This window comes from Lissotriton vulgaris, chromosome 2_1 (genome assembly GCF_964263255.1).
Source record: "Lissotriton vulgaris chromosome 2_1, aLisVul1.2, whole genome shotgun sequence".
Lineage (NCBI taxonomy): Eukaryota > Metazoa > Chordata > Amphibia > Caudata > Salamandridae > Lissotriton > Lissotriton vulgaris.
The window spans coordinates 1,701,874,033-1,701,901,690 of NC_141687.1; the positions used below are offsets into that span (position 1 = coordinate 1,701,874,033).

Genomic DNA, 27,658 nt, shown 5'->3' on the forward strand with positions numbered 1-27,658 from the left:
GGTGCATAGTTGTCAAAGTGTGTCAGATTTCGTCGCTGAATCCTATGGAGCCTTAAAGAAAGAAGCTGCAGGCGACCAGGAGAGAAGTGTCCGGTTGGATCCAAGGGGGGATCGAGGAGGAGGAGTACCTGAAAGCAGAGGGGACAGAGACTGGGTCACTAGCCAGTGACCAGGAAGGAACCAGGAAGGAACCAAGTGATGTCGCAAAGCAATCAGGTGATGTCGTGAAGCAGTCACGTGGCCCAGGAGGTGTCGACGATGACCAGGAGCTGGGCACGGACTGTCCCACGAAGGATCTCGTTGTCGGCGGTGTCGGCTTCCGGATTGGAGTCAGCAAGCCTTGGCTAAGGCAACCCACGCAGGAATCGAAGATGGCTTCTTATTCAGACCAACAAGGTCTGTTGGGCTTCTCCTTTGCAGGGAAGCAAGGGCCAGTCTGGAGCAACCAGACCAGCGGTGTAGATTCAAGGTTTCGTCATCACAGAGGCCACTAGCCAACGGGCAAGTGACCGGACAGACGCGTCGAGCAGGAAAATGCAAAAGGGCCCCACGCAGCACTCGAGGAGTGTGGAGGGATGATCTTTGGTGCAGATGATGCTCGGGCTGGGAATTCCCAATCCCCAATGCACAACTTCGAGGGGGCCTCGGAAGTTGCATGGAGAGCAATTCACTGGCTCTCCAAGATGGCCGGTCCCACGTCTCGCGTCACCTCGACGGGTCTCAGCTTTGCTGTGGATCGGGCTGAAGGAAGTCTGGAAGTCCGGGTCTTGTCAGGCTCTGTGTTGGGGCTCCGGCGGGAGCGACGACAAAGCAAACAGTTGATCGCTTGATGGTACCTGCTTGTGCAGGGTGGTCACTCCTTGACAACAAGGGAGATTCTTCAGTCTTCAATCTTCAAGTAGAACGTCGAAGGTCCAGAGTTTCGTTTCAAGTATTAGTCAGGATTAATCTAAAGTCTTGGGACTCAGCTCCTACCTATATACCAAATCTAGGGGCTGGATTACCTGCAAGGTCCCTCCTATGGGTGGGACCAGGGAAGGGAGTGGTTACACCACTTTCCTTCACGCCAGAGCTGGGGCTGGAGTGCCCCAGCACCGGTTTGAACTGGACTATGCATGGGACACCTTGTGCCCCCCAGGCAGTGTCTCATTTCTTTCAGCCCTGCCTTCCCCAATACGCTAGAGCCTGTCTGGGGTGGTGCTAGCACCTCCCAAGACAGGAAGCCTATTGTCCAAGCCTCGCTGGAAGGACTCCCAGCAGCAGGAGGTCAGACTTGTGTCTGTGGCAGCAGCATCCATTTTGTGTTGCTGAGGCTCTGGTTATATTTAACCGAGATTAGTAGGAACAACATGTCTTCCCCCTCTAGAAGGGTGGAATGCTACCCCCGTCGCCAGAACTGGCAAGGGGGTAGTATTCCAAAGCGTAAGACACCTTACACGACATGTTTTGATAAAGCCAAAACAGAGTTAGCATTTAACCGCGAGGTTCATAATACACTTTAAGAGTATATGGTATGGCTATATCCTAGAACAGCCATAAGGACATGACTCCGAAAGTTACAGACAGGCTCAGCTCATGCTAGAACCTCATCTCACATAAAACCAAGCACTCTGACTCAAGGATTGTTAAGGTCTGCCATATAAGTGACTTATAGGTGTATATGTGTCTAGATATAAGGTTAGATATAGGAATACTATATCTTAGTAAGGGGCGATTATACGACCTTGCCCCAGCTGAGTGATCAGCCAGTTGTGTCAGTTTGGATGGCCAGCCAGGGGTGGCAAAAGATATGCTGCTGGTACCTTTAGTACACTGTACAGGGGCTCATAAGGTGACCCAATTCCCAATTGGTAATGTACCTAAAGTACATGGAGTCCATTTTACAGTGAGAGCAGATAGCCTGGCACCCTGATTAGCAGGATCCCAGGCCAATTAAGTCGAAAACCAGCTAAACACTAGGCAAAAAATCTGGGGTAACCATAGTCAGGTATCCACCTTCCTACAGCCTCCACTCATCCTCCTCCTCAGAGAGTGAGGACTAAGATTCTGCTGAAGAGACCTGCCGCTGGGCCACTGATGACACCTAGAAAGACAGATGACCTTTACGTTTCAAAAATACTTTGGGAGTGCCTATGGGTGCTCCTGGCTGCTGAGGGGGCCTGGGCCGGCGATGCTCTGTCCCTTCTGAAAAGATTGTTTGGGCTGCACAGATGCTTGGGATGATGCTGCCCTCAGACTCACAGTCGAGCTCTGATAGGGAGTGATCCAGTAATATCCTTCTATGTGGGAGTAAGAGCAGGATGGTCGGTGTTAGACGGGGACCCTGAGGGTTGGCCGAGCAAGGGGGAGAGGCCTCCTGGCGAGGGCCCTCTCCTTAGATCGTACGGACGAGCAACTACCCCCCCACAGATGGACGCCACACAAAGATAGGTTCGGCACACTTTTATCGGTATTCTTAAGCAGGTTAAACTTGATGATACAGCAGGACCAGGATACGGTGATCCTTTCAATTCTAGTCTCTGGGGGAAAGGGGTAGCGGGACAGTCTCGGTACCGGTCCGGTACAGGGGTATCTGGCGTTTAGCTCTCAATCCTCGAGCTGGAGGGTTCTCAAGTAGGGGCCGCGGCAGCGCCAGCAGGCCTTCAAGGATGGTTCACGAGGATGAGCCGCGGCAGCGCCAGCAGGCCTTCAAGGATGGTTCACGAAGATGAGCCGCGGCAGCGCCAGCAGGCCTTCAAGGATGGTTCACGAGGATGAGCCGCGGCAGCGCCAGCAGGCCTTCAAGGATAGTTCACGAAGAGGAGCCGCGGCAGCGCCAGCAGGCCTCCAAGGATGAGTTTGTCTAGGTGTCTCTCGACTCCAGGATACAACTGCCTTCCTGCTCTGGAGCTACCCCAGTTATAGGTCTGGTGCCCTTTGATGTCCCGACCCTCGCACTTGGAGGTCGGGGGGTCCGGGATGAGGGAGTCCAGACACCCAGCAGGGGGGTGGAGCCAGCGCCCAGGGAGGCTGGGGGCGATCGAAACCAGGCGGAGGGGAGCCATCGACACTCCTTCTCCCATTGACTCGCCAAGTGGTCTTTTTACCCCCTGGGTGGATGGTGGTGCCTCGATGTTGGGGCTTGGCTGGGCCTGAGGCGAAGGTCGACCCGAGGCCACGAGGCCTGGTCGTGGAGGGTCCAAAATGGCGGCTGGGCCGGGGATGGTGGTTCGGGAAAGGGTCCGGGTCAGCCGAGAAGGTTGCGACTGCGAGCCTGGGTTCCGTCGGGGAAGAGCTGGGGGTGACCCGGAGGGCTGCAGGTGTGGCTCTTGTCCGGGGAACAGGGGTAACAGTAGTCCGGGACCCGCCATGCGGGGAGGGGTCGGGCCATGCCACAAGGCCGGTCCAACATGCGTCCCCCCCGGCTGAAGGCAGGGAGAGTCACCCATCCTCTTGGGTAATCTCCTCGCCGAGGCGGAAGAAGCAGGACAGGCCGTCTGCGTTGGCGTGGTCGTGGCCTGGCCGATGCTCCACAGTGAAGTCCATCCCTTGCAGGGAGATGGGCCAACGCAACAGCTTCGGATTCTCTCCCCGCATCTGCATCAGCCATTGCAGAGGTCGGTGGTCTGTTTGTACCCGGAAGTGGGTACCGAAGAGATAGGGCCGGAGCTTCTTGAGGGCCCACACCACGGCGAAGACCTCTCGCTCTATGGTGCTCCAGCGCTGTTCTCGGGCCAGCAGGCGTCGGCTGATGAAGGCCACTGGCTGGTCAACTCCCTCTGTATTGATTTGGGAGAGAACGGCCCCAACGCCGTGATCGGAGGCATCGGTCTGTACTATAAATTCCCGGTTGTAGTCAGGGGCTTGGAGCACCGGGGCGGTGCACATTGCTGTCTTGAGGGTCTTAAAGGCGGCCTGACACTCAGGGATCCAGTGTACCTTCGGTGGGTTCTTCTTGGACGTGAGTTCTGTGAGGGGCCTCACAATGCTGCCATAGTCCTTCACGAAGTGCCGGTAGTATCCGGTGAGCCCCAGGAAGGCGGCGATCTTGGGTTGGAGAGGGGCCACCTGGCCACTTCCCACCTGGTGCCCCAGGTAGGTCACGGACCCTTGGCCGATTTGGCACTTGCTGGCCTTGATTGTTAGTCCTGCCCGCCGGAGGGCGGTCAAGACCTCCCGGAGGTGTTGGAGGTGTTCCGCCCAGTGGAGACTGTACACGGCAATATCGTCCAGATAGGCGGCGCTGAACTCCTCCAGCCCCGCCAATACCTTGTTCACGAGTCTCTGGAAGGTGGTGGGGGCGTTTTTCATTCCGAAGGGCATCACTTTGAAGTGGTAGTGGCCATCCGGGGTGGAGAAGGCGGATCGCTCCTGGGCGCCTGGGGTGAGGCCGATCTGCCAATAGCCCGCAGTCAGGTCAAAGATGCTCAGGTAGCGGGCGGCCCCCAGACGGTCGATCAACTCATCAGCTCGGGGGATGGGGTGAGCGTCTGTTCGGGTGACTGCGTTCAAGCCCGGGTAGTCCACACAAAATCTGAGTTCTGGGGCGACGCCAGGGGCAGCGGCCTTGGGGACCAGCACAACCGGACTGGCCCAGGGACTGTCGGAGGGCTCGATTACTCCTAGAGCCAGCAACTTGGAGACCTCCGACTGGATGCAGGCGCGTACCCGATCGGGAACTCTGTAAGCCCTGTGCCGGATAGGGGGACTTGGAGGCCTGCTGGCGCTGCCGCGGCTCCTCTTCGTGAACTATCCTTGAAGGCCTGCTGGCGCTGCCGCGGCTCATCCTTGTGAACTATCCTTGAAGGCCTGCTGGCGCTGCCGCGGCTCATCCTCGTGAACTATCCTTGAAGGCCTGCTGGCGCTGCCGCGGCTCATCCTCGTGAACTATCCTTGAAGGCCTGCTGGCGCTGCCGCGGCTCATCATCATGAACTATCCTTGAAGGCCTGCTGGCGCTGCCGCGGCTCATCCTCGTGAACCATCCTTGAAGGCCTGCTGGCGCTGCCGCGGCTCATCTTCGTGAACCATCCTTGAAGGCCTGCTGGCGCTGCCGCGGCCCCTACTTGAGAACCCTCCAGCTCGAGGATTGAGAGCTATACGCCAGATACCCCTGTACGGGACCGGTACCGAGACTGTCCCGCTACCCCCTTTCCCCCAGAGACTAGAATTGAAAGGATCACCGTATCCTGGTCCTGCTGTATCGTCAAGTTTAACCTGCTTAAGAATACCGATAAAAGTGTGCAGAACCTATCTTTGTGTGGCATCCATCTGTGGGGGGGTAGTTGCTCGTCCGTACGATCTAAGGAGAGGGCCCTCGCCATGAGGCCTCTCCCCCTTGCTCGGCCTTCCCTCAGGATCCCCGTCTAACATTGGTGGCCAGCGGCGTGATTCGAACCGACGCATAATCGTATGGAGAGTAACTCGCCCCACTACACACAGCAACAATGTCGACGAAAGAGACCGGAACAACCGCAAAATTCCAGATGGAACGGCTGGAAGAATACAGCCACAAGGAATTGAAACAATTCTGCATAGACTTGGGCATCGCTACCACGGGACTGAGCACCAAAGACGACCTCAAGCACGCCTTGGAGTCTTGGGTGGAGACGGGAGCGTCCCCACCCCAAAACGAAAGCATCGAGACCACAGAAACAATTGCAACCCCCGAAGAAGAAAGAAGAGCGGGCCTCTCTCCCGAGGAGGCCCGAGAACGAGAGAGGAGCCGGCTCCACGAGTTGGAACTGGCTCGACTCCGCTTAGATGGGGAACTGAAACTAGCGGAAAAGAAGATAGCCCTCGAACACTTACGGCTACAGGGAGAACGAGAAGAGAAAAAAAGCCAGAGGGAGCTGGAAGAAAAGAATCTAGTGTACGAACACGAGCGCAGTTTAAAAGAACTAGAGATTCGAAGACAAAACAAGGACCTCGGCGTCCCCGAGAACCAGAGCTCCGCTCCCTCTACGGACACCAAGGTCCACATTCCCAAAGACGTCGTCCGAGAGTACTACCGGAACGACGACATCCAGCAATGGTTCAAGGACCTACGAGGTAGCCATGATCTCCCACCGTATCCCGCGAAAAGACTGGGGAGCCGGGTTGTGGGGGAGATTCGTCAACAAAGGAAGAGATGCCCTGCTACAACTCCCCGACGCAGAGATGACCTCCTGCGAGCACATGAAAGCCGCCCTTCTTACTCGCTATGGGCTCACCCTGAGATGTACCGACAGCGATTCCGAGACTGTAAAAGAATCCCCTGTACCACCTGGTTGGAATATGTGAACTTTTTTAGCCGATCCTTAGAGGGGTGGATCAAAGGCAGCCAGGTCACCACCTACGAACAATTGGTCGATCTCATCGTGTGGGAGCACCTCTCCAATAATTGTTTCGTTGAACTAAGGCAGCATCTCCTCGACAGCAAGCTGACCGAACCCCGGAAACTCGCCATCGAAGCGGATCGATGGGAGAGCACCCGGGTCCCCCGAAATTGGCCGGGCGAACAAAACAGAGCCTCCCAGGGGGCCCACCGTCCGCGAGGAGGAGGAGGAGGAGGAGGAGGCCAGAATCGGGGCAGGGACACCGCCACGGTGCCCCCCACTAGCAACCCCCGTCTCCGCCCGGAAGAGGAAGTCCTCCGACGCGACCGGGATTCCGCTCCAACATTGTCTGCCACAAATGCCAGCGGCCCGGCCATTACGCCAATGACCCCAACTGTCCGAGAAACCAGTCAGTCAATGCCCCGGGTCCAATGAACCGCCAGATCACCGCCGTCGCCCTCGGAGAAGAGCAAGGCGAAGAAGAAGCCGAAGATTGCGAACAATACCAGACAGAGTGGGAACCTGCAGCCATGTCTCTGGTATGTCTAGGAGAAAGGGACATGGTCCCGCGGGCCCCCATCCCAGCCAACACGCAGAAGTACAGCCAGTGGGTCACCATTAATGGACACCGGGCCGAAGCCCTCCGCGACACGGGGGCCAGTGTGACCGCAGTCCGTTGCCATCTGGTGACCCCCGATCAAATCTTGCCCAACGTACTGTGCCCAGTACGGTCTGCGGACAACTCCGAAAGCCTGTGCCAGATGGCCCGCGTCCCCTTCGAGTGGGGGGGAGTGTCGGGCATGCTCAAAGTGATCGTCCGAGACGATGCCCCCGTGGACTGCCTCCTGGGAAACGATCTCGAGAGCTCCCCCTGGGCAGCCGTTGAACGAAGAGAGCACCTGGGGATGCTTGGTCTTCCTGAATGGGTCTGTGCGACGACCCGATCCATGGCCGCCCGCGCCATCCCATCCACTGAAGAACCCGAGTGGCCTGAACCTCCACCGCCTGTCGTCACTGAAGAGACCACCCCTGAACCCGGTCCACCGGGGCCCGACAACGAAGAGCCTGACCCACTCCGAGACCTCCCGGAGCTGGCCCAGTGGCGCCAAGAAGGTGGCCCCACTCAGGAACAGTTCCGCCAAGAACAAGGAACGTGTCCCTCCCTCGAGGGGCTCCGACAGCAAGCCGTAGCCCAGAGCACAGGGGATGCCTCGGGGGCCCACTGGATCTATTGGGACAATGAGCTCCTCTACAGTGAGCAGAAGATTGCCGAACTGGGGGCCAGCCGGGTGCTGGTGGTCCCCCTCCGATTCAGAGATTTCCTCTTGAACATGGCACACGATGTGTCTCTCGCCGGGCACCTGGTGCAGGACAAGACTTACAGCCGCCTGGTGACCCATTTCTACTGGCCTAAGATGCGGAACAATGTGATAAACCACTGCCGGGCCTGCCCCACCTGCCAGGCCAGCGGGAAGAGCGGCCTTCTCCACCCCGGATGGCCACTACCACTTCAAAGTGATGCCCTTCGGAATGAAAAACGCCCGCCACCTTCCAGAGACTTGTGAACAAGGTATTGGCGGGGCTGGAGGAGTTCAGCGCCGCCTATCTGGACAATATTGCTGTGTACAGTCTCCACTGGGCGGAACACCTCCAACACCTCCAGGAGGTCTTGACCGCCCTCCGGCGGGCAAGACTAACAATCAAGGCCAGCAAGTGCCAAATCGGCCAAGGGTCCGTGACCTACCTGGGGCACCAGGTGGGAAGTGGCCAGGTGGCCCCTCTCCAACCCAAGATCGCCGCCATCCGGGCCTGGGAGCCCCCGGTCACCCAAACAGAGGTCCGAGCCTTCCTGGGGCTCACCGGATACTACCGGCGCTTCGTGAAGGACTATGGCAGCATTGTGGGGCCCCTCACAGAACTCACGTCCAAGAAGAACCCACCGAAGGTACACTGGACCCCTGAGTGTCAGGCCGCCTTTGAGACCCTCAAGACAGCAATGTGCACCGCCCCGGTACTCCAGGCCCCTGACTACAGCCGGGAATTTATAGTACAGACCGATGCCTCCGTTCTCTCCCAAATCAATACAGAGGGAGTTTACCAGCCAGTGGCCTTCATCAGCCGACGCCTGCTGGCCCGAGAACAGCGCTGGAGCACCATAGAGCGAGAGGCCTAAGACACCTTACACAACATGTTTTGATAAAGCTAAAACAGAGTTAGCATTTAACCGCAAGGTTCATAATACACTTTAAGAGTATATGGTATGGCTATATCCTAGAACACTGTATATGAGAGCCGCTGCACTCCAAAGTAAATTCAAATGAGCTAGGTAGTTTAGGTAATCTATTAGATAGGTGCGCAGGAGGTCACCTTCCTGGTCCAAAAAGGTGCGTTAGATATATAACCAAATAAGAGCCTTACAGGGGGTAAGGATAAATCCTGGGCACTCTGGTAGGCACCGTGGTGCGTGCGTGTATTTAATAAAGATTTGAATCCAGTGTTTGAACAAGATAGTTGTTAAGTTTATTTCAACAAATTTTTTTCATCGTAGTAGTTTGTTGATCGTAAATCAATGTATCCATAATCATATTTCATTCATATGATCACATATCAGAGATTCAATGCCTTTGTAAATTTACACGTTCAAAGTCATCCCCGATGCATTTCGTGCAAGGCTGCACTTCGTCAGGGGGAATCGAGTGTACGAAGAAAAACCGGCATTCTACACAGTCCGGGGAATCTTCACAAAGGTAGTCGAGCTCGACTACCTTTGTGAAGATTCCCCGGACTGTGTAGAATGCCGGTTTTTCTTCGTACACTCGATTCCCCCTGACGAAGTGCAGCCTTGCACGAAATGCATCGGGGATGACTTTGAACGTGTAAATTTACAAAGGCATTGAATCTCTGATATGTGATCATATGAATGAAATATGATTATGGATACATTGATTTACGATCAACAAACTACTACGATGAAAAAAATTTGTTGAAATAAACTTAACAACTATCTTGTTCAAACACTGGATTCAAATCTTTATTAAATACACGCACGCACCACGGTGCCTACCAGAGTGCCCAGGATTTATCCTTACCCCCTGTAAGGCTCTTATTTGGTTATATATCCTAGAACAGCCATAAGGACATGACTCCGAAAGTTACAGACAGGCTCAGCTCATGCTAGAGCCTCATCTCACATAAAACCAAGCACTCTGACTCAAGGATTGTTAAGGCCTGCCATATAAGTGACTTATAGGTGTATATGTGTCTAGATATAAGGTTAGATATAGGAATACTATATCTTAGCAAGGGGCGATTATACGACGTTGCCCCAGCTGAGTGATCAGCCAGTTGTGTCAGTTTGGATGGCCAGCCAGGGGTGGCAAAAGATATGCTGCTGGTACCTTTAGTACACTGTACAGGGGCTCATAAGGTGACCCAATTCCCAATTGGTAATGTACCTAAAGTATATGGAGTCCATTTTACAGTGAGAGCAGATAGCCTGGCACCCTGATTAGCAGGATCCCAGGCCAATTAAGTCGAAAACCAGCTAAACACTAGGCAAAAAATCTGGGGTAACCATAGTCAGGTATCCACCTTCCTACAGCCTCCACTCATCCTCCTCCTCAGAGAGTGAGGACTAAGATTCTGCTGAAGAGACCTGCCGCTGGGCCACTGATGACACCTAGAAAGACAGATGACCTTTACGTTTCAAAAATACTTAGGGAGTGCCTATGGGTGCTCCTGACTGCTGAGGGGGCCTGGGCCGGCGATGCTCTGTCCCTTCTGAAAAGATTGTTTGGGCTGCACAGATGCTTGGGATGATGCTGCCCTCAGACTCACAGTCGAGCTCTGATAGAGAGAGATCCAGTAATATCCTTCTATGTGGGACTAAGTGCAGGATGGTCGGCATTCCAGAGGCTGGTGCAGCCACTCTGTTACGAGAAAACCCACATACACAGTTATGATAGTGTAGGTTTTGGTTCCTACAGTTCCGTTTTTCTCATGGTTCTGGCCAGGGCACTGTTGCTACTTTGGCCTAGGGAAGGGGAGTTGTTAACTGGGAACTGTTATGGTGTTAATGCTCAGCATTGGAATTGTTCATTGCTTTGCAATGGGCAGGGTATGGGGGAGTGTTAGGTGTGGGGAATAGGGGCAGATGGGGGAGGCACATCATACACCACCTGCAATGAAAAATGTAATATGATATTCCCCTTTTACTTGGAATGTCTGAGGGATAGGCTCTATTGGTAAATGGTATAAAGTCCTAACATACTTAAAACAAGGGGAATGAATGTTTCAGGAGACACACCTGACGAGGGCTGAGCTATTTATGCTGCAGAGATTTGAGGGTCTTGGTATTTGCAACAGGATACGCCACATGTTCCCAGGGGGCACTGATTTTAGTCCGACAGGGGCTTCCCCTAGATGTTCAGAAGACTTTCACCACTGATGACGCTCAGTATGTTATCCTGGTGGGAAGAGTTAATGGGATACCTCTTCTCATTTACTGCATCTATGCATGTTGGGCAAATTCAGTTTCTTATGGCCCTCTCCAGAATCGTCTTGCATAACCCAAATCTACATGTATTTTTTTTTTAGGGGGAGGTGGAATTAGATTTGTGCAGACATAAACCTGGACCGATCTGTTCCTCCACTCGCTGATACTCCCATATTAAAGCTGGTGAAAGGCTTACAGGACTGGTTGGATCCATGGATGCTCAGACACCTATGGCGGGAACTCGAACTGTAACCCAGATAGAAGGGAGTGCTTTGGCTCCCTGTTGCACGATCTGCATGAAAGACCCGATAAAGTGTTGGGCTTGGTGGATCTTGTGGCCAAGGTTGTCTGGTCAGAGTATTTGGGCTGCACGTTATGGGTTTGCTGCCTTGGCTAGTCTGCTCTGAGGATGGGGTTGGGGGTCTACTATCATGACGGTAAGAGTGTCAACTGGAGAAGAGGTATACTTCAAAACAGACATACATGAGGTCTTCAAGGCTCACTGCAGGACCTTGTACGAGCCTGGGGTCCTTTTATCAAGAGAGGATCTAGACCGGGAAGTGCTGGGTGCCCCCATATCAGAACACAAGATTGCAGCAGAAATTGAAGGCATGGCTTCCTGCAAAACACCAGGGATGGATGACCTTGCCGCTGAATTTTATCATATCTGTGCTAAGTAGATCGTTGCCCAACATGCTGTGTTATACACAAATACTTTTGATTGTAGGAGGCTTCCCGATACGACCAGGGAATTCCTAATAGTGCCATTACCCAAACCCTCAAGCGACACAGCAGACGTGGCATCCTATCGTACTTGTTGAACTTGGATTATAAAATACTTAGTAAGGTCCTGGTAACAGGCTTCAACTGCATCTTCATGGCCTCATACACGAGGACCAAAATTAATGTATTCCCAACTGTAGCACCTCAAAAGTGTTGGCGTCTGTTTCATGTCCTAGAGACGAGGGATGAGAAGCGCTTCCCCAAGGCACGTGTGCTTTCCATATATATCCGGAAGGCCTTTGAGACTATAAGGTGGAACTACCGTCGGGCGGTTATGTCTAGAATGACTTTAGGTGAGGGTCGGAATACATGTATACATATTATATGCTGGGGCACAGCCATGAGTGCGTACAAGTGGCTGTATCACTGAACCCTTAGAGATCAGCCAGGATACACAGCAGGGATGTCTCCTTGCTTCAATGGTGTTCATGCTGATGATTGAACTATGCCCTTGTGTGTTGCAGCAGGAGGTCCAGGGCCAAGGAATTCAAATATGGAACAGGGAGCATGTAGTCTTGTTATATGCAGACAACATGCTTATTTACCTAAAGGAGGCTAGAACTGGGATCCTGTGGAGGGCGGCCTACTTGGAGGACTTTGGGCAAGTCTCTGGAATGAGTGTGAATTGGCAGAAATCATGCCTTTTTCCTGTGTCAGTGCAGCTACAGGGGCCGCCATCAGCAATGTTGCTAGCTGGAATTCAATGGGAGCCCACGGTCCTCAAATATCTGTGGGTCGAGGTGTGCCACACTGATGTTGAAGTAAGGGAGGGTAAACTCGGGAAAAGATGCAGGAATATAGAGCAGAATGACCTTTTGGCAGACATTGCAACTTCCCACTAGGACTCGCATAGTGTTGACTAAAATGATGGCACTCCCTCGAGTCCTTATTATACTTTGTTAATCTTCCGGTTTGGGTGCTGAGGGCCTGGTTCAGATCCACTGATGCCCTAACCTGCGAGTTGATCCGGGATGGCAGTCACTCGCAGGTAACATTATGTAAGCTGCAGAGGCCCTCATCCGAAGGAGGCTTGGGAGTCCCTCAATATGAACTGTATTACCACGCAGAAAAAAAACTGCAGAGCGTGGCTGGGTAATGTCTTGCACAAAACCAATAGCAGTAGAGAGAACAAGTTATGTAGAAATAGATGCTCTAGGGAACACATAAGCAACGGCCACTAACGTGCCAAACCTATCTCCTATAAACCCATCGCCGTCAATGACAGCGTCCGAACGATGGCGGGAGCACTCTCCGAGACCTGAACTAGAACCTACTATTTCATCCCTCAAATCGTGGATCTGTACTTCCAGTCCACAAAAAGATTTAAATGAATTTGATCTGATAAACTGATTGGACCTGAATAAATTAGTCCATTTTAAGAATTTCCGTTGGATCGGATTAGGCGCTACTTGGAAGATTACATATACGACGATCTTAGTGTTTCTTCTAGATTACTATATATATAAATTTTCAAGACCGTATTCACATACATTGAAGCGACTATGATGAGAACCCTATAGAAGCTATTGGCCCTGAGGAAGTCATTGGGTCATCTGATCCCAAAGAGGAAACACGTGTTAGCTGTTTGTCTGTTTGGCTACATTAGATGATTCCAACTATACCGGATCAACTATTGGAAACTACTGTTCTAAAAGGAAATAAAGACCTTTTTCATTTTGAATGGCATTATCTGGAGAACTCTTCTTGGACTGAAATCTCTTTGCTAATATTGTACATGATTGCTCGGGTACAAAGTTGTGTTCTCTGTATTACCACGCAGCTCAACTTTAGAGAATGGCTCGCTGGCTGGCGGGACTCAACCTAACAGAACTGGGGGAGTTTTGGTGAACCGAGCAGGGCGGGGATGCTATTATCTCTGAAGCTGGGGGTTTAAATTCCCACAGCTCCTAACCCTAGACTTCTCCATATAGCTCTAAAGTGCTGGAGGAGAGCTTGCTATTGGATTGGACCGCCCTTAATGCCCCAGGGAAACTGGCTGAACGCTAGGGGAGGCTGTTTCATTGCCAGATGAATGTCACCATGGACTGTGGCTGGGATGGAAACCATTAGGGACTGCTACTTGGAGGACTCCTTCCGGTCCTTAGGAGGCCTTAATGACCAAGGACGGTTTGCCTGGAACCCAGATTTTGACTTACAGGGAAATAACCCGAAATGTGAGCCATTTGTATGGGTCTCTTCATCCAGACCCCTCTAAACATGATCACCGTCTAACAATCTTAACGTTTGGTGTGGTACATATTTGGTTTTGTGGCTCTATAAATAGTACTGTCAATAAGGATTGGTGATTTGCCAACCCTAAGAAAGGAGGGGGGTATGGGTTGGGGGGGGGGATATTTTAGGTAGGCTCTGCAGTAGTAAGGAATGAACAAAGATTCTCAAGCATACCTACTCCTCTACGCATAATACTAGATTTAAATACACAGTCTTATTACTTGCATCGTATACATCTCACACCTGATAAGCTCAATATTATGCTGCACACAGATGAATTGTGGTGTCCTAGATCCACGCAGCTGTCTTCCATATTGTTTGGAACTGTCCGAATATAGGACAGTTCTGGTTGCAGGTTGTGAGGGATCTGGAGAGCACCCTCAACAGTGAGAAGTTACATGCAGTAGAAATCTGCCATCTTGGTTTATATAAAAGGCCATCTTAGTAGGCAATAGATTTCTGGATCTAGCACTGGGTGTGACTCACAAATATATTGCCCGGCAGTGGAAGTCCCCACATGGGCCACTGCATAGCAGGTGGCAATTGAGGTGTAAAGCTGGGCAATGGCTGAGGGAGTTGAGTTATGGGCTGAATACTACAGAGGGTTGGATAGGCTACCAGTGTCTGAGCTGTGTGGGGCGGTTGTCACCAGCTTCATAGAACTGCAGCAGCAGTGAGGGACTTACCTCGAAAGTATGGCTATACTGTCTGGCGAGCCTAATGGCACAGTATGGAGTAGCAGAAACCTGAAGGCATTAGATGGCATAGATGAGGCAGCAGATCCATTGTGGTAAGTGGACTGATAGTTTCCATGGCCTCCTAAACCAAAGCCCCCCTTGTGCTCAGATTCCCCCCCAACCCAAATTTGATACAGGAATGATCCCTGTAGAGTCTTAGGAGCGATGCAGTTGGAGAAACTGGGTGAAGTTCAGTTAGCTGTTCAATTACTAAAATTTAATTGGGAAACAGATAGAATATGCTGATCACATAGGGCTTTGCCAGATGATGACAATTGACGATCTAGAAAAAATATGGTAAATGTACATTCACAAACTGAATACCATCCTTCTATTGTAACAACGATTTACGTCATAAGAATGATCAACAGTATCTTATCAATGAAAAGTGCCCTATTACCTTATACTGAAAATCAATAAAGATATTTTTAAAAGAAGAAAAAAAGGAAAGGAACCCTTCAGAAAACATGCACTAATGGTAATCCTAACAGGGTAGACTGGTCTGGAAGACACCTGAAGAAAACATGGCAGTTAAGTAGCCCTTAACCATCGCACTGCCAGGCTCTGCTGCACAGGGGACATTGCAAATCATAAGATTTCAGAAAGGTGTGATGTAAAGGGTTTGCGACGTAATAGTGTGGGCAGAAATGCAGCGATTTCGAGGAGGTAGAGGCCCCTGCTGTAGGCCAATATTTCGGTACCGAGAGCGGGGCTTCCAAATCTGTACGTCTGAGCAAGCCATGGCTTTTGAGCAGTGACGAACCGTGAGCAATTTTGGGGACAGAGACACATTTTTGGGTTTTGGAAAGTGGGGCAGTTGCACTCCCAGTCTGACATTTGTGGGCAGACCCCAGGATGTCTGGATCTTGCTCGGTCTCCGAATCGGAACCTTGGATGGGGAAAGATTCTTTCGGGGCTCCTGATCCTCATCTTCTTCCTCCTCTTGTAGACCAAATAGGTCAGGTGTGTCGTCTGCTTGTCTGTGCTGCATTTCTTGGTTAAGTGTACGTTGGTCCAGAAGAGTTTATTTAGCTCGGAATGTCCTACATGCCTCACTGGTGTCTTCCCAATGGTTGGGAGAGAAGCATAGATTGCAGACTTAATGTTGGTTAGTCTGAGGGTTTTTGGAATGGCAATTCGGGCAGAAACGGAACAGGATGTGTTCCTTTAGCAGCTCATATTCAGGTAAGATCTGTCAAATTTGAATGGGTCCAATCGGGTGTGGCACGTTGGCCGTAGAGGCGATTTGAATAACCCGAAGCGCAAATTGTTATTTTACTCAAAACGCAAGAGTAACTACGCGATCGAGACAATACTGTCAAGTTTGGGGATCTACTGGTGAACCGAAGGAAGCACAAAAGGATCTGAACCGGAGCGCGAGAGAGTACATCCGAACCTTAATTGAGTCAGTGCACATGTGCAGTATCAGCAAAAGGAGGAGTTACATGGCCTTGTGACTTAAAGAAAACATCTTCGAACAAAAATAACTTGCAATCATCCAAGCCCAACACTAGATGGTGGACTTATGCAAGGCATGCATATCGATAGCCGCACAAGCCTTGAATAGAGCATCAACCCTGAAGAGTAGGGTGGCACAATATCCAATAAAACGTTACATGTCTGTAGAGTCAATATAAAGGCTTATGCTGTTTCTTATACTACAGAGCAAAGGAAGAAACCACCTGGGAGGGAGGGCCAGACACAGGTCAGTATCAGTATTATAGTGGGGGTGAAGGTGGCCAGTCTCTTAATTTCAGTCTTCTGCTGAGCCAGGCACAGCAAAGGCATCACAGTTCGAGCCAAGCAACTCTTTAATGTGGGCACAACTGAGAGCCAGAAAGGTGCTCTGCCAAGGCATGTGCATGAAGTTTTCCTTAACCTTTGTGCTCTTCACATATATTCCTTTGGGAATTGAAGGTGGTATCAACATCATCTCAAGGCGGCATCTATTTCAGTGCTGAAGGAGACTCCATATGAACAAAGGAAAGTGCCTTGGCAAGCTTTAACTTCTTTATGGAGACTAGGGCTGGTCAAAGCAAGGTACGTTATAAATGAGCCAATGCTAGAATAAAAAGCAATTGCTAGCAATTGCTAATAAAAGTAAGCTCTAGTGGAAAGGGGTGTGAAGTGGCAAAGAGGGAAAAAGTGTTGCGAGAGAGAGATGAGGAAAAAAGTATGCTCTACATATAATAGGATCCATTATGAAGTGTTGCAATGTTCTCTTTCCTGCACCCTCAAGAAAGTTGTAACTAAGACTACGGAAGTTAGAGAATGATGCAGCAGAGGTAGCTACAAAATCAGAGGCCTTCATTATAAGTGGTCCGGTAATTGGTATATTTATTGCAACTGAAATTCTGACACTGTTGCGTTCCTTACTTAATCAGATATGATAAAACCCACCCACTTATGAGGTTTGTTGGGAAATAACCAGAATTTTGGTTTTTAGCATACCAAAATCGGCATGTTCCAGTACTGAGATTTTTTTACACTTGAAACAAGAGGAGTCCAATCGCAAATAGAGGTTCTTTTGCCCACTATTTCAAGCTCATGCCTTCTGAGCTGAAATCACATTTTCAGTCTTCTCATAGTACCAAATGATTTCAAATAAGTTGATTATAATACGGATACCACTTGATTATTTTGGAGTGTTTATTCTTTATAACCCAAAAGATTAATAAATATGCATAAAAGAAAGGTACTGCACTATTAGAATATAAAACAGGTCAGATATTACCTGGTCCCAATGCTTCAGAGAGAGTGTTGATAGTGGTGTGGCATTTGCAAACTCTAAATTTGCAAAATGCCAATCAAGTATTTGTCTGTCTCGTGATGACAAGTAAACATCACTAGAAATAATAGTAAAGAAAAAGCAGTCATTAAATAAAACATAAGCTACTACAATAGATTTATTTTATACATTTTTAGTTCCAAACAGCTCCAACATGCAACTTTAAAACACTTTTAGACAGGATTCACATTAAAAAATTGCAGCAGCATTTATAGAATAAAGACATTGAACAATATGGGTATCATGCATTAAGGTTGCCAGGCTGTAGGAACAGATTAATAGGTATCAGGCCAAAGGTTAAACAAATTGCCTGGCCCTATCGAGTTTGTTCTATTAGATACCTGTTATAGATATGAACTCTTTTTAAACTCCAGCTACAAACAGTCCACCTCCAGACAAGCGTGCCCCCTTAGAATAGCAACATACGCCTTTGTTGGCCATCACTTCAAGAGTCTCCTAACACATACATAACATTTAGCATGTTTTGACCAGGCCCCAGGGCAGGGGCAGTTCTCACAAATGGCGAATCCTCCTTAGGTTCCTACCCCCTTAAAAGGCTGGGAACGCCAATGCTAGGGTCAGTATAGAGGTCATCAGGAAGGCCCCTGCAGAGAGTGAAGAACCTAACTAAAGTTTTCCCACCTCTCACAGTGGAGTTTCACATTGTTCTTGTTTCCTAAATCCCACAGAGCTTAAGGGAAAACTATGTGCACATTCTTATATCTTCGCGTTCAGTTCAAAGCATCAGGCTTCCCTCTTTATGGAGAGCAAACTTACACTGCAGAGCAGATTCAAAAACTTTGAAGAGCCTTACAGTAAAACTATAGACCGTGTAAAGAGAGCTGGGTGGGATCCTTATGACTCTACAAAGCTTAAACTCTGCAGATCCAGTTTTCAATATTAAAGGCTGATCAAAACACTCATCAAGCCAAGCAAATTCTTGATCACTTAAGGTTTCAGAAGCACGAGTTGGCAAATACAGCAACCAGGATGTGCAGATTCCACATTTAAAAATGCTGAAATGCTTCCATAATTATAATATGCGCACATAGAAAAGTGCCTCTCTTGCACATGGTTAGCCCCTCAGGTTTTGCCTGGAAAAAAGCTGCAATTTTGAATGAAAGTGCACAAGGTTTGGTACCAAACATCGCATCATAATAAACCTGCACTGATTACAGAGTCGGATTCATAAAAAAACTGCACACAGGGGAGCCTTTAGAGGGGTCCCCTGAAACCTATCAAACCTTAGTATGGTCATTGACTGGCCGAAGGCAGCCAGCTACCGCCAGTGTTCTGACCTTATGGGTGGAGTTCCTGCACGCTCAAAGGTCGAGAACAATGCCTTTTCCGGGGTGGAGATGTTCACAACTCTCCCTGGTCAGAAAGAGCCATCTGTGGCGGGAAGCTTCAAAGGCCTTGCCGCCTTTGTAATGAGATCCCAGTCTCTCCTGTTAGAAGGAGCAGCCCCCCCTTTCTGTCCTTACCCACGTTTGGTGGGAGAACAAGCAGGAAAACTCAGCTCTAGTAGAAGGTGTCCCGTCCCGTCCCCCCACCACAACTCCTCTTGCCCACTCCACCTCCCAGGTGCTGGCGTGAGGTGAAGTACACTTTTCAGTGTCCACCATCTTGAAGATGGTGGGTTTTCTCCGATCAGGGCTAGATCTATGTCCGCTCTCCCACAGGAGGTGAGCGTAATAGAGGGTGTAAACATTCCAGGTAAGGGGCACATTGGCCACTACCTGTCCCTCCCTTTTAACTTACCTAAATCTAGTATTAGGTGGCATCCCCAGACCCACAACTTCAGTTTCTGATGACCTAAGAAGAGCCGAACACCACAGTCGCATCAGCAGAGACATTTAAGTGCTGTAAATGACACAAGGAATCAAAAAAGTGCACCACCACACATGTTCAGGCGCTCACCGTTGTTATATATCCTTCATCAATGCAGAACCATATATATATATATATATATATATATATATATATATATATATATATATATATATATATATATATATATATATATATATATATATATATATATATATATATATATTTTTTTTTTTTTTTTATAAAACTTTTTTTATATAGAAAACAGTCAAAAGAAAAAACAACCAAGAAGCACAGACATTACATTAGAGGACGACACAGTCGTCAATAATTCAACTACCAAATGTTTTTGTACACAGCTAAAGAGGTTGGTTAACCCCTTCTATACTCATGACGGAATGATTCCGTCATGAGCACAAGCTCAAGAAATTCCTCTGCTGCAGACAGCAGAGGGATTTCCCTTTTTGTTTTTGCCTGGGGAGGTGGTGAAGAGCTTCCAGGGATTTTTTTTGTATTGACATTAGGGTTGGGCTGCCCAAAAAGGAATGGCAAAGCCCCCCCTCAGATAAATGTCGGTCTTTCTGCCCCCCAGGGGGCAGTAGCTCCAATCCCCCCAAAAGCCCACTAGGCACCGGGGATTTTTATGATGTCGGGGTGGGGGCTGCCCTGTGATTTTTTCCAGCTAAATTTGAGGCTTGCAGGGCATTCTGGGTAGGAAAACGTTGGGGGATCCACACAAGTCATACCTCGCTGGACTCCCCCGGGTGTCTAGTTTTCAGAAATGTGTGGGTTTGGTATTTTTCACAAGATGGCCGCCTAGCCCGGGGCCAAAAATCCAGGTGACCCCCCTTGCAAAACCAGATTGTTTTGTGATAGGTCATTTTGAAGTCTCCTCACAACGTTTTGGGCCCTAGCCTGTCGCGGGTACTTGACCCACCCACGCAAGTGAGGTATCATTTTTATTGGGAGACCTGGGGGAACGCTGGGTGGTTCTTAGAGGAGAAGTATTGCGTCCAGGAGAGCATACTTGACTGCTAACAGGATGGACATGATATGCCAACTAACCCCGGGACCACGATCTCCAAGGGGCAGAGCATGGACATCCACTACAAGTCACCAAAAGGCACAGAGATTGCAGATGCTTATACACAGAATATGAAAAAGAGGTGCACTGCAGCGAACAATGCGCATTAGAAAAGCCAACCCATAACATGCATGGAGTAGTTTCTGTCCTGTAACTCCATTTCTGTAGTAGGGGTATCTCTGTTATAGTCATAATCTAGTGAATAGTCCTGCCCATGTGCGTGGACCCCGGAGCAATCAAAAATAATCTCTTAAGGTGTCGAAAAATGCAGAACTGGACAGACACTTAAGAGAGAATTAAAGACGGATAATGCAGCCTATATAACCAGGCTACACTGTCCAGTACTTCAACTAGAAATTCCACCAAAAATCCACAATCAGCAAAATCTGTCCAGATTTCCCTTGATTCAGCAGCAAAAACCCTCTGGAATGATAGAGAGGAAGACATGGACAGACAAGCCCCATAGGCTGCCATTATGTGGCTCAAAACGAGATACTGTGCCTTTAAGAGAACTTTCCAGAACTTCACAGTATCCCAGAATGCACTGCAGGTCCCTTTTACTTTCAGTTCTTTTTGAAGGCGTAACACGCCAGACCTGTAGCATTCCTTACATGAATATCTCTCTCCAACGGGGAGGAGGGCGGGCGCTTATGACTATAACAGAGATACCCCTACTACAGAACTGGAGTTACAGGACAGAAACTACTCCTTCTGTAGTAGGGGATCTCTGTGTATAGTCATAATCTAGTGAATAGAATGGCAAGCCCATCCCCACACCAAAGCGGCGGTGGAGAAACGAGAAATAATACCACTATTGTGCGAACAGATTTCGCAGCGAAGCCTGCCAAACCTGAGCGCCTGCCCTGGCATCAGTGTCCAGGCAGTAATGCTTAGCAAAGGTATGGACCGACTTCCAAGTGGCCGCCCTGCAGATTTCTGCAATTGGAACATTATGGAGAAAAGCCGTCGTGGCAGCTTTGCCCCTGGTGGAATGAGCCTTAGGTTTACCCCCTAAGGTCTTATTAGCCTTTTGGTAACACAGTTGTATGCAGGACACAATCCACCTAGAGATGGACTGTTTAGAGGTAGCAAGACCCATCCTGACTGATCCATAATTAATAAACAATTGGTCTGACCTACGAATATCCTTGGTCTTATCCAGATACAATTTCGACACCCTCCTAACATCCAGGAAATGCAGCGACCTTTCCGCTGGAGAGGAAGGATTCTGAAAAAACGTAGGCAAAGTTATGGTCTGGTTGACATGAAAATCAGAAATAACCTTGGGAAGAAATTTAGGGTGAGTACGCATAACAACCTTAGTAGCATGAAATACAGTATAAGGTTCTTGGAAACACAACGTCTGAATTTCAGTCACCCTAAGGGTCGATGTGATGGCCACGAGGAACGCCGCCTTCCAGGACAGGTGCTGCAACGAAGCCTTATGAATAGGTTCAAAAGGCTCCTTCATCAATCTGGACAGCACCACATTTAATTCCCATGAAGGTGAAGGAAGACGGACATGAGGGAACACTTTCTTCAAGCCTTCCAAAAAATCTTTGATCACAGGGATCTGGAAGAAGGAAGTCTGTGAAGGGCATTTCCTGTAGGCAGTCAGCGCAGCACGATGAACCTTAATGGAATGGACATTAAGGCCAGATCGCGACAGATGCAGAAGGTACAGAAAGATGACATCTTCCTTACACGTCGTCGGGTCATAATTCTTGGACTTGCACCAGATGCAAAACCTCTTCCACTTGTAAGCATAGGAAGTCCGAGTGGAAGGTCGCTTAGCCTCCTTCAGTATGTTCATGCAATCTTCAGGTAGATTCAAATGGCCATATTGCACTATCTCAGGAGCCATGCCGCCAAACTCAAAGACGAGAGGTTGGGGTGCAACATCTGCCCCCCGAATTTCGTGAGAAGGTCCAGACTGCACGGCAGCCGTATGTGAGGAAGGAGAGACCGGTGAAGCAGGTCCGTGAACCACCACTGGTTCGGCCATTGCGGGGTAATCAGGATCATCCACGCCCTGGACTGGGACAGCTTGATGAGCACCGCCGGAATCAGGGGAATGGGTGGAAAAGCGTACAGAAAGCTGTTCTGCCAGCTGATCTATAGCGCATTCCCCAGCGTCCCCTGCTGGTAGTACCAGGAGGCGAAGTCTCGGCATTTGCTGTTTTCGGCGGTGGCGAACAGATCTATGTCTGGAGTTCCCCACCTTGCGAAGACTTCTCCTAGTACTTCGTCGTTCATGACCCATTCGTGTTTTTCCTGAATCAGTCTGCTCAGTGCGTCCGCCTGAAAATTCTGCACACCTGGTAAATGGGTTGCCGTTAGCGTCAGTCCTCTGGCCAGAAGCCATCGCCAGATCGCCTGCGCCTCCTACGACAGAGTGCGTGATCTTGAGCCCCCCTGCTTGTTGAGGTAATACATCGTGGTCGTATTGTCCGACTGTACAAGCAGAGAGTTGGTCTGGAAGGACGGATGAAAGGCCTTCAGTGCCAAGTGAACAGCTCTGAGTTCCAGGAAATTGATGTGATACGTGGACTCCGTCGGGGACCACGTTCCTTGAATCAGTAAGTCTCCGGAATGCGCCCCCCAGCCGTGGAGGGAAGCATCCGTCACGATAGTCTGAATGGGAATGTCCTTGTGGAAGGGAACCCCTCTGAGGAGATTCTCAGCTGAACACCACCACTTCAGAGACTGAAGAGCATGCAGAGACAGTCGTATCTTGTCGTGCCAAGACCCTTTCCTCTGATCCCACTGATCTTCCAAGCACTCCTGCAACGGTCTCATGTGCAGTAGTGCGTGTGGCGTTAGGAAGATGCAAGAGGCCATCGATCCCAGTAGAGAAGACACCGTCCTCACTCTTGTAGATGGAGTAGTCATAAGAGCTTGAGCTTTCCGAAGGAGTGATAATCGCCGCTCCTCCGAAGGAGACACGCTTGCTGACAGCGTCTTGATGGTGGCTGCCAAGTACTGAATGCACTGGACCTAAGTCGGGACAGACTTTGACATGTTGATGTGCAACCCCAGCTTGTTCAAGAGAACGCACGTCTTCTGGAAGTGTACGGGTAGACAAACACCTTGTTCTTCTTTAGGTGTGCTGCTACCACTGCCATGCACTTCGAGAATGTTCTGGGCGCAGACTTCAGTCCGAATGGCAGTACTGTGTACTGATAATGATTGGCGCCGACTTGGAATCGCAGGAACTCCCTGTGTTTGTGTGCAATGGGCACATGGAAGTACACATCTTGTAGGTCTATAGCACATAGCCAGTCTCCCTGTTGCAACTGAGGATAAATCTGATGCAACGACAGCATGCGAAACTTCTCTCTACAAATCCACTTGTTTGCCTGTCGCAAATCCAGAATGGGCCTGAACTCGTTCTTGTCCTTCTTGCGAACCAGGAAGAACCGGGAGTACAGACCTCTTCCCCTTTGAGACAGAGGTACGTCTTTTATCGCCCTTTTCCTTAACAGAATATCGGCCTCCACCTGGAGCGCGCGCAGCTGAAACTGTGAGCTGACTGGAGGAATTGATGGAGGCGGGCTGGTGAACCGAAGACTGTATCCATTGCAAACAATATTCAGCACCCACTTGTCCGGAGTAATTTTTCTCCACTCTGCCATAACAAAATTGAATGCTTGAACCTACCGGAGCGGGTAACGGATGTAGGGGAAGTAACCGCTCAGGGTCGAGACCCAGCCGGGCCCTTGTTCGCTGTAGAGGACTGCTGGCCCCCTCTACCCTTCTGGCGCTTCTGGAAGGGTTTCCTCCGGAACTGCTGCTTGTGTTGCTGCTGCTGTCCCGAAGTCTGTCCTCGCCCTCTGCCCTGTGCACTGAACCGTCTCTGGAACGGGCGGTAGGCCTTCTTTTCTTTGGGCTTCTCCAAGCCCACAGCCGTCAGGGTCTCTGCCTCCGCCTTCATGTGGGCCATCTCACCGAACAGGGTTTCCCTCGAGAAGGGCAGATTGGCCTCCCGCTGCTGGTCCTCCGGCTTGGGTGATGTGAGCCTGAGCCAAGCATGGCGCCGTTGGCTGATCCCATGACAGTACCCATGGGCAGCCAAAAGAGAGACATCCGCAGCCGCGCTGATGAACTGGTTCGAAACCAGCAGCCCCTCCTTGGGGATCTCCTGGAAGTCCTCCCTCTTATCTCGTGGCAGGAGTTCCGTGAACTGTTGAAGGGATTCCCACAGGGCACGGTCATACCGCCCTAGCAAAGCTGCATCGCTGGAGGCCTTCATGGCTGTGAATGCCGTCCCACAAGCCTTCCTGCCAGCTGAGTCGATCAATCGGCTCTCCTTATCAGGCGGTACGGTTGAAGACTGGGAGGTAGAATGTAGCTTCCTGGCCGCCGTCACTATAACAGAGTCCGGAACTGGGTCTATCCGTAGAAAAGCCGGGTCCGAATCCCGGGCCCTGTACTTCTTCAGAAGTCGGGAGGGAGCGGCCTTCACCACTGCTGGCGTGAGGAACAGCTCCTCCGCGGGCTCTACCAACCCAGGTACTAGCGGTAGCAAAGGGCGAGACAAATGCTTCTTGTGAAGCGTCTCAAATATCACGGACGTCGTGGGTGTTGGAGCAGTCACCGTGATTCCCAATTTCGCTGCCCCCCTCAGGAGAACATCCTGGATTGTGCCACAGGGATTCCAACAAAGTCGGTGAATAGGGCCTGGTGGAGTCGGTGCGGGTCCGTGATCCGCGCCTCCTATGGCGCCGTCTTGACCTGGTGGATGATCTATGCCGACTCCTCAATCTCCCCCTCCGTCCGGAGCATGATCGTGACCTCCTTGGCTTTGGTCGATCCGTCGGTTCCACAGGGGCGGGCGACTTTGGTTTGGCCAGTACCCTCGGCTGAGGGGTCCCCTTGGGAGGAGTCGGATATCGGGGCAGTGAGACCGACCACGGAGGGATCGGAGGAGGCTTGTCTGCTGGCAGCTGAGGTTGAGGTATAGATTGAGGATGCGGTGGAAGTGGTGGTAGCGGAGGAGTAGGGGCCCGCGGAGGGAGCCCCCTCGGTAATGGACGCGGGGGCGTAACCGGCCTCTGCGGCGGGGTATACACCATGGAGTACACCGAACCCGGTAATCCGCCTTCCTTTCCAGCCTGGGACGTTGGCGAACCTCCCATAGGTATCTGGCCCCCTGCTAGAGTGACTCCTGGCGCCAGACCTCCTTCCACGTCTCTTCTGCTTCGAAGAACGACGACCGGACGGCGAGCGTCGGTCCCTCGACGGCGAGCATCTTCTCCTCGACGTCGACCGTCTCTCCCTCGACGGCGAATGCCTTCGCCTCGACGGCGACCTCCTTCGCCTCGACGGCGACCTCCTTCGCCTCGATGGCGATCTTCTCTTAGACGTCGAGGATCCCCTTGACGAGGACCTTCTCCTTTTCGCCGACGGCGAACGGCGGTGTCGCCTCAACGGCGAGCGCCAACGCCGATCACTCGACGACGACTCGGACTCGGACGACGACAAAATCGTCACAGGAGACCTCGACGGCAGTCTGTTCAGTTTCTTCGACGTCGAGCGTCGACGTCCCTTCGACCTAGAGCACTGGGGAGACGGGGAACAGACTGCAGTCATCCCTCTCGACGCCGTAGTCGGTGCAATCGACCCAGATGGAGAATGGGGACGCTTGCTGGTCTACCTGCCTCTGGGGAGCGCCCCAGAGGCCTCAGCACGGGCAGAGGAAGCACCTCCAGACCCACCTTGCGCCTTCAGCCTTCTTTCCTCAAGGACCTGAAGCCTGATCTTCTTTCTATCCTTCAGGGTCCTGCCAGAGAAGCCCTGACAAATTACACACTCCTCTGGGACATGGGAAGAGGGAAGGCAGAGGATACACACCTCATGAGGATCCGATTTGGCCTTCTTCCTGGAGCACTCTGGACATTTGTCAAATAATGCAGGCATATTGACAATCAAAGAGTGCACCAAAGGATTAACGAGAAGAAAGGCACCAAAGTACTCTGAAAAGCACTCAAAGACTTGAACAAAAGTGAATAATCACCAATAAACCCCTGAAAAGGGAGAGCTCAATGATCCAGGGTCCTGCTTGCAGAAGCCGGAAAAAAGAACTGAAAGTAAAAGGGACCTGCAGTGCATTCTGGGATACTGTGAAATTCTGGAAAGTTCTCTTAAAGGCACAGTATCCTGTTTTGAGCCACATAATGGCAGCCCATGGGGCTTGTCTGTCCATGTCTTCCTCTCTATCATTCCAGAGGGTTTTTGCTGCTGAAGCAAGGGAAATCTGGACAGACTTTGCTGTTTGTGGATTTTTGGTGGAATTTCTAGTTTAAGTACTGGACAGTGTAGCCTGGTTATATAGGCTGCATTATCTGTCTTTAATTCTCTCTTAAGTGTCTGTGCAGTTCTGCATTTTTGGACACCTTAAGAGATTATTTTTGATTGCTCCGGGGTCCACGCACATTGGCGGGACTATTCACTAGATTATGGCAATACAAAGAGATCCCCCTACTACAGGAAGCAGTAATACAGAGCGTAGGGGTCTCTGTCATTGTCACTGGTGTGGCGATCTTCAGAATGAATGTGGGGGCTGCACAGTGAGATTTCTGCAGGTGAGGGCAGCCTTCGGGTCAGTGAAAAGTTTGGGCATCTCCCCAAAGTCAATACCAAGTTTGGAGGGGTAGAGCATCGCGTACGTGATGTGGAGCTGTTGCAGGTTACGCTTGGCGCGATGAAAATCCCTGCGGGCAGCATGGACGACCAGAGTAAAGTCTGGGTAGAGTGACAGCGTACTTCCCTTATGATTGATCTCGCCCAACTCACGGCCCTGCGAAGGAGTGTGTGTGAGTGTGTGCGTGTGTGAGAGTAACTCACGGCCCTGCGAAGGAGTGTGTGTGTGTGAGTGAGTGTGTGTGTGTGTGTGAGAGTAACTCTCGGCCATGCGAAGGAGTGTGTGTGAGTGAGTGCGTGTGTGATAGAGTAACTCACTGCCCTGCAAAGGAGTGTGTGTGTGTGAGAGAGAGTAACTCACTGCGCTGCGAAGGAGTGTGTGTTAGTGAGTGTGTGTGTGTGTGTGTGTGTGTGTGTGTGTGTGTGTGTGTGTGTGTGTGTGTGTGTGTGAGAGAGTAACTCACGGCCCTGCGAAGGAGAGTGAGTGAGTGAGTGTAACTCACGGCCCTGCAAAGGTGAGTGAGAGTAACTCACGGCCAAGCGAAGGTGAGTGAGTGAGAGTAACTCACGGTCCTGCGAAGGTGAGTGAGTGAGAGTAACTCACGGCCCTGCGAAGGTGAGTGAGTGAGAGTAACTTGCGGCCCTCCGAAGGTGAGTGAGTGAAAGTAACTCACGGCCCTGCGAAGGTGAGTGAGAGTAACTCACAGCCATGCGAAGGAGTGTGTGTGTGTGTGTGAGTGTGTGTGTGAGTGTGTGTGTGAGTGTGTGTGTGT

The 27,658-nt window shown here is 50.6% G+C and overlaps 1 protein-coding gene across 3 annotated transcripts in view; it reads right to left on the bottom strand.

The window, feature by feature from the left end:
- KDM1A (lysine demethylase 1A) overlaps positions 1–27,658 on the bottom strand; it is a 1,339,130-nt gene that overhangs the window by 578,014 nt on the left and 733,458 nt on the right. For all 3 annotated transcript variants that reach the window (XM_086957680.1, XM_086957681.1, XM_086957679.1), the window contains exon 13: positions 17,276–17,387. In XM_086957680.1, coding sequence (XP_086813806.1) covers positions 17,276–17,387 — 112 coding nt within the window. The remainder of the gene's footprint in view (positions 1–17,275; positions 17,388–27,658) is intronic.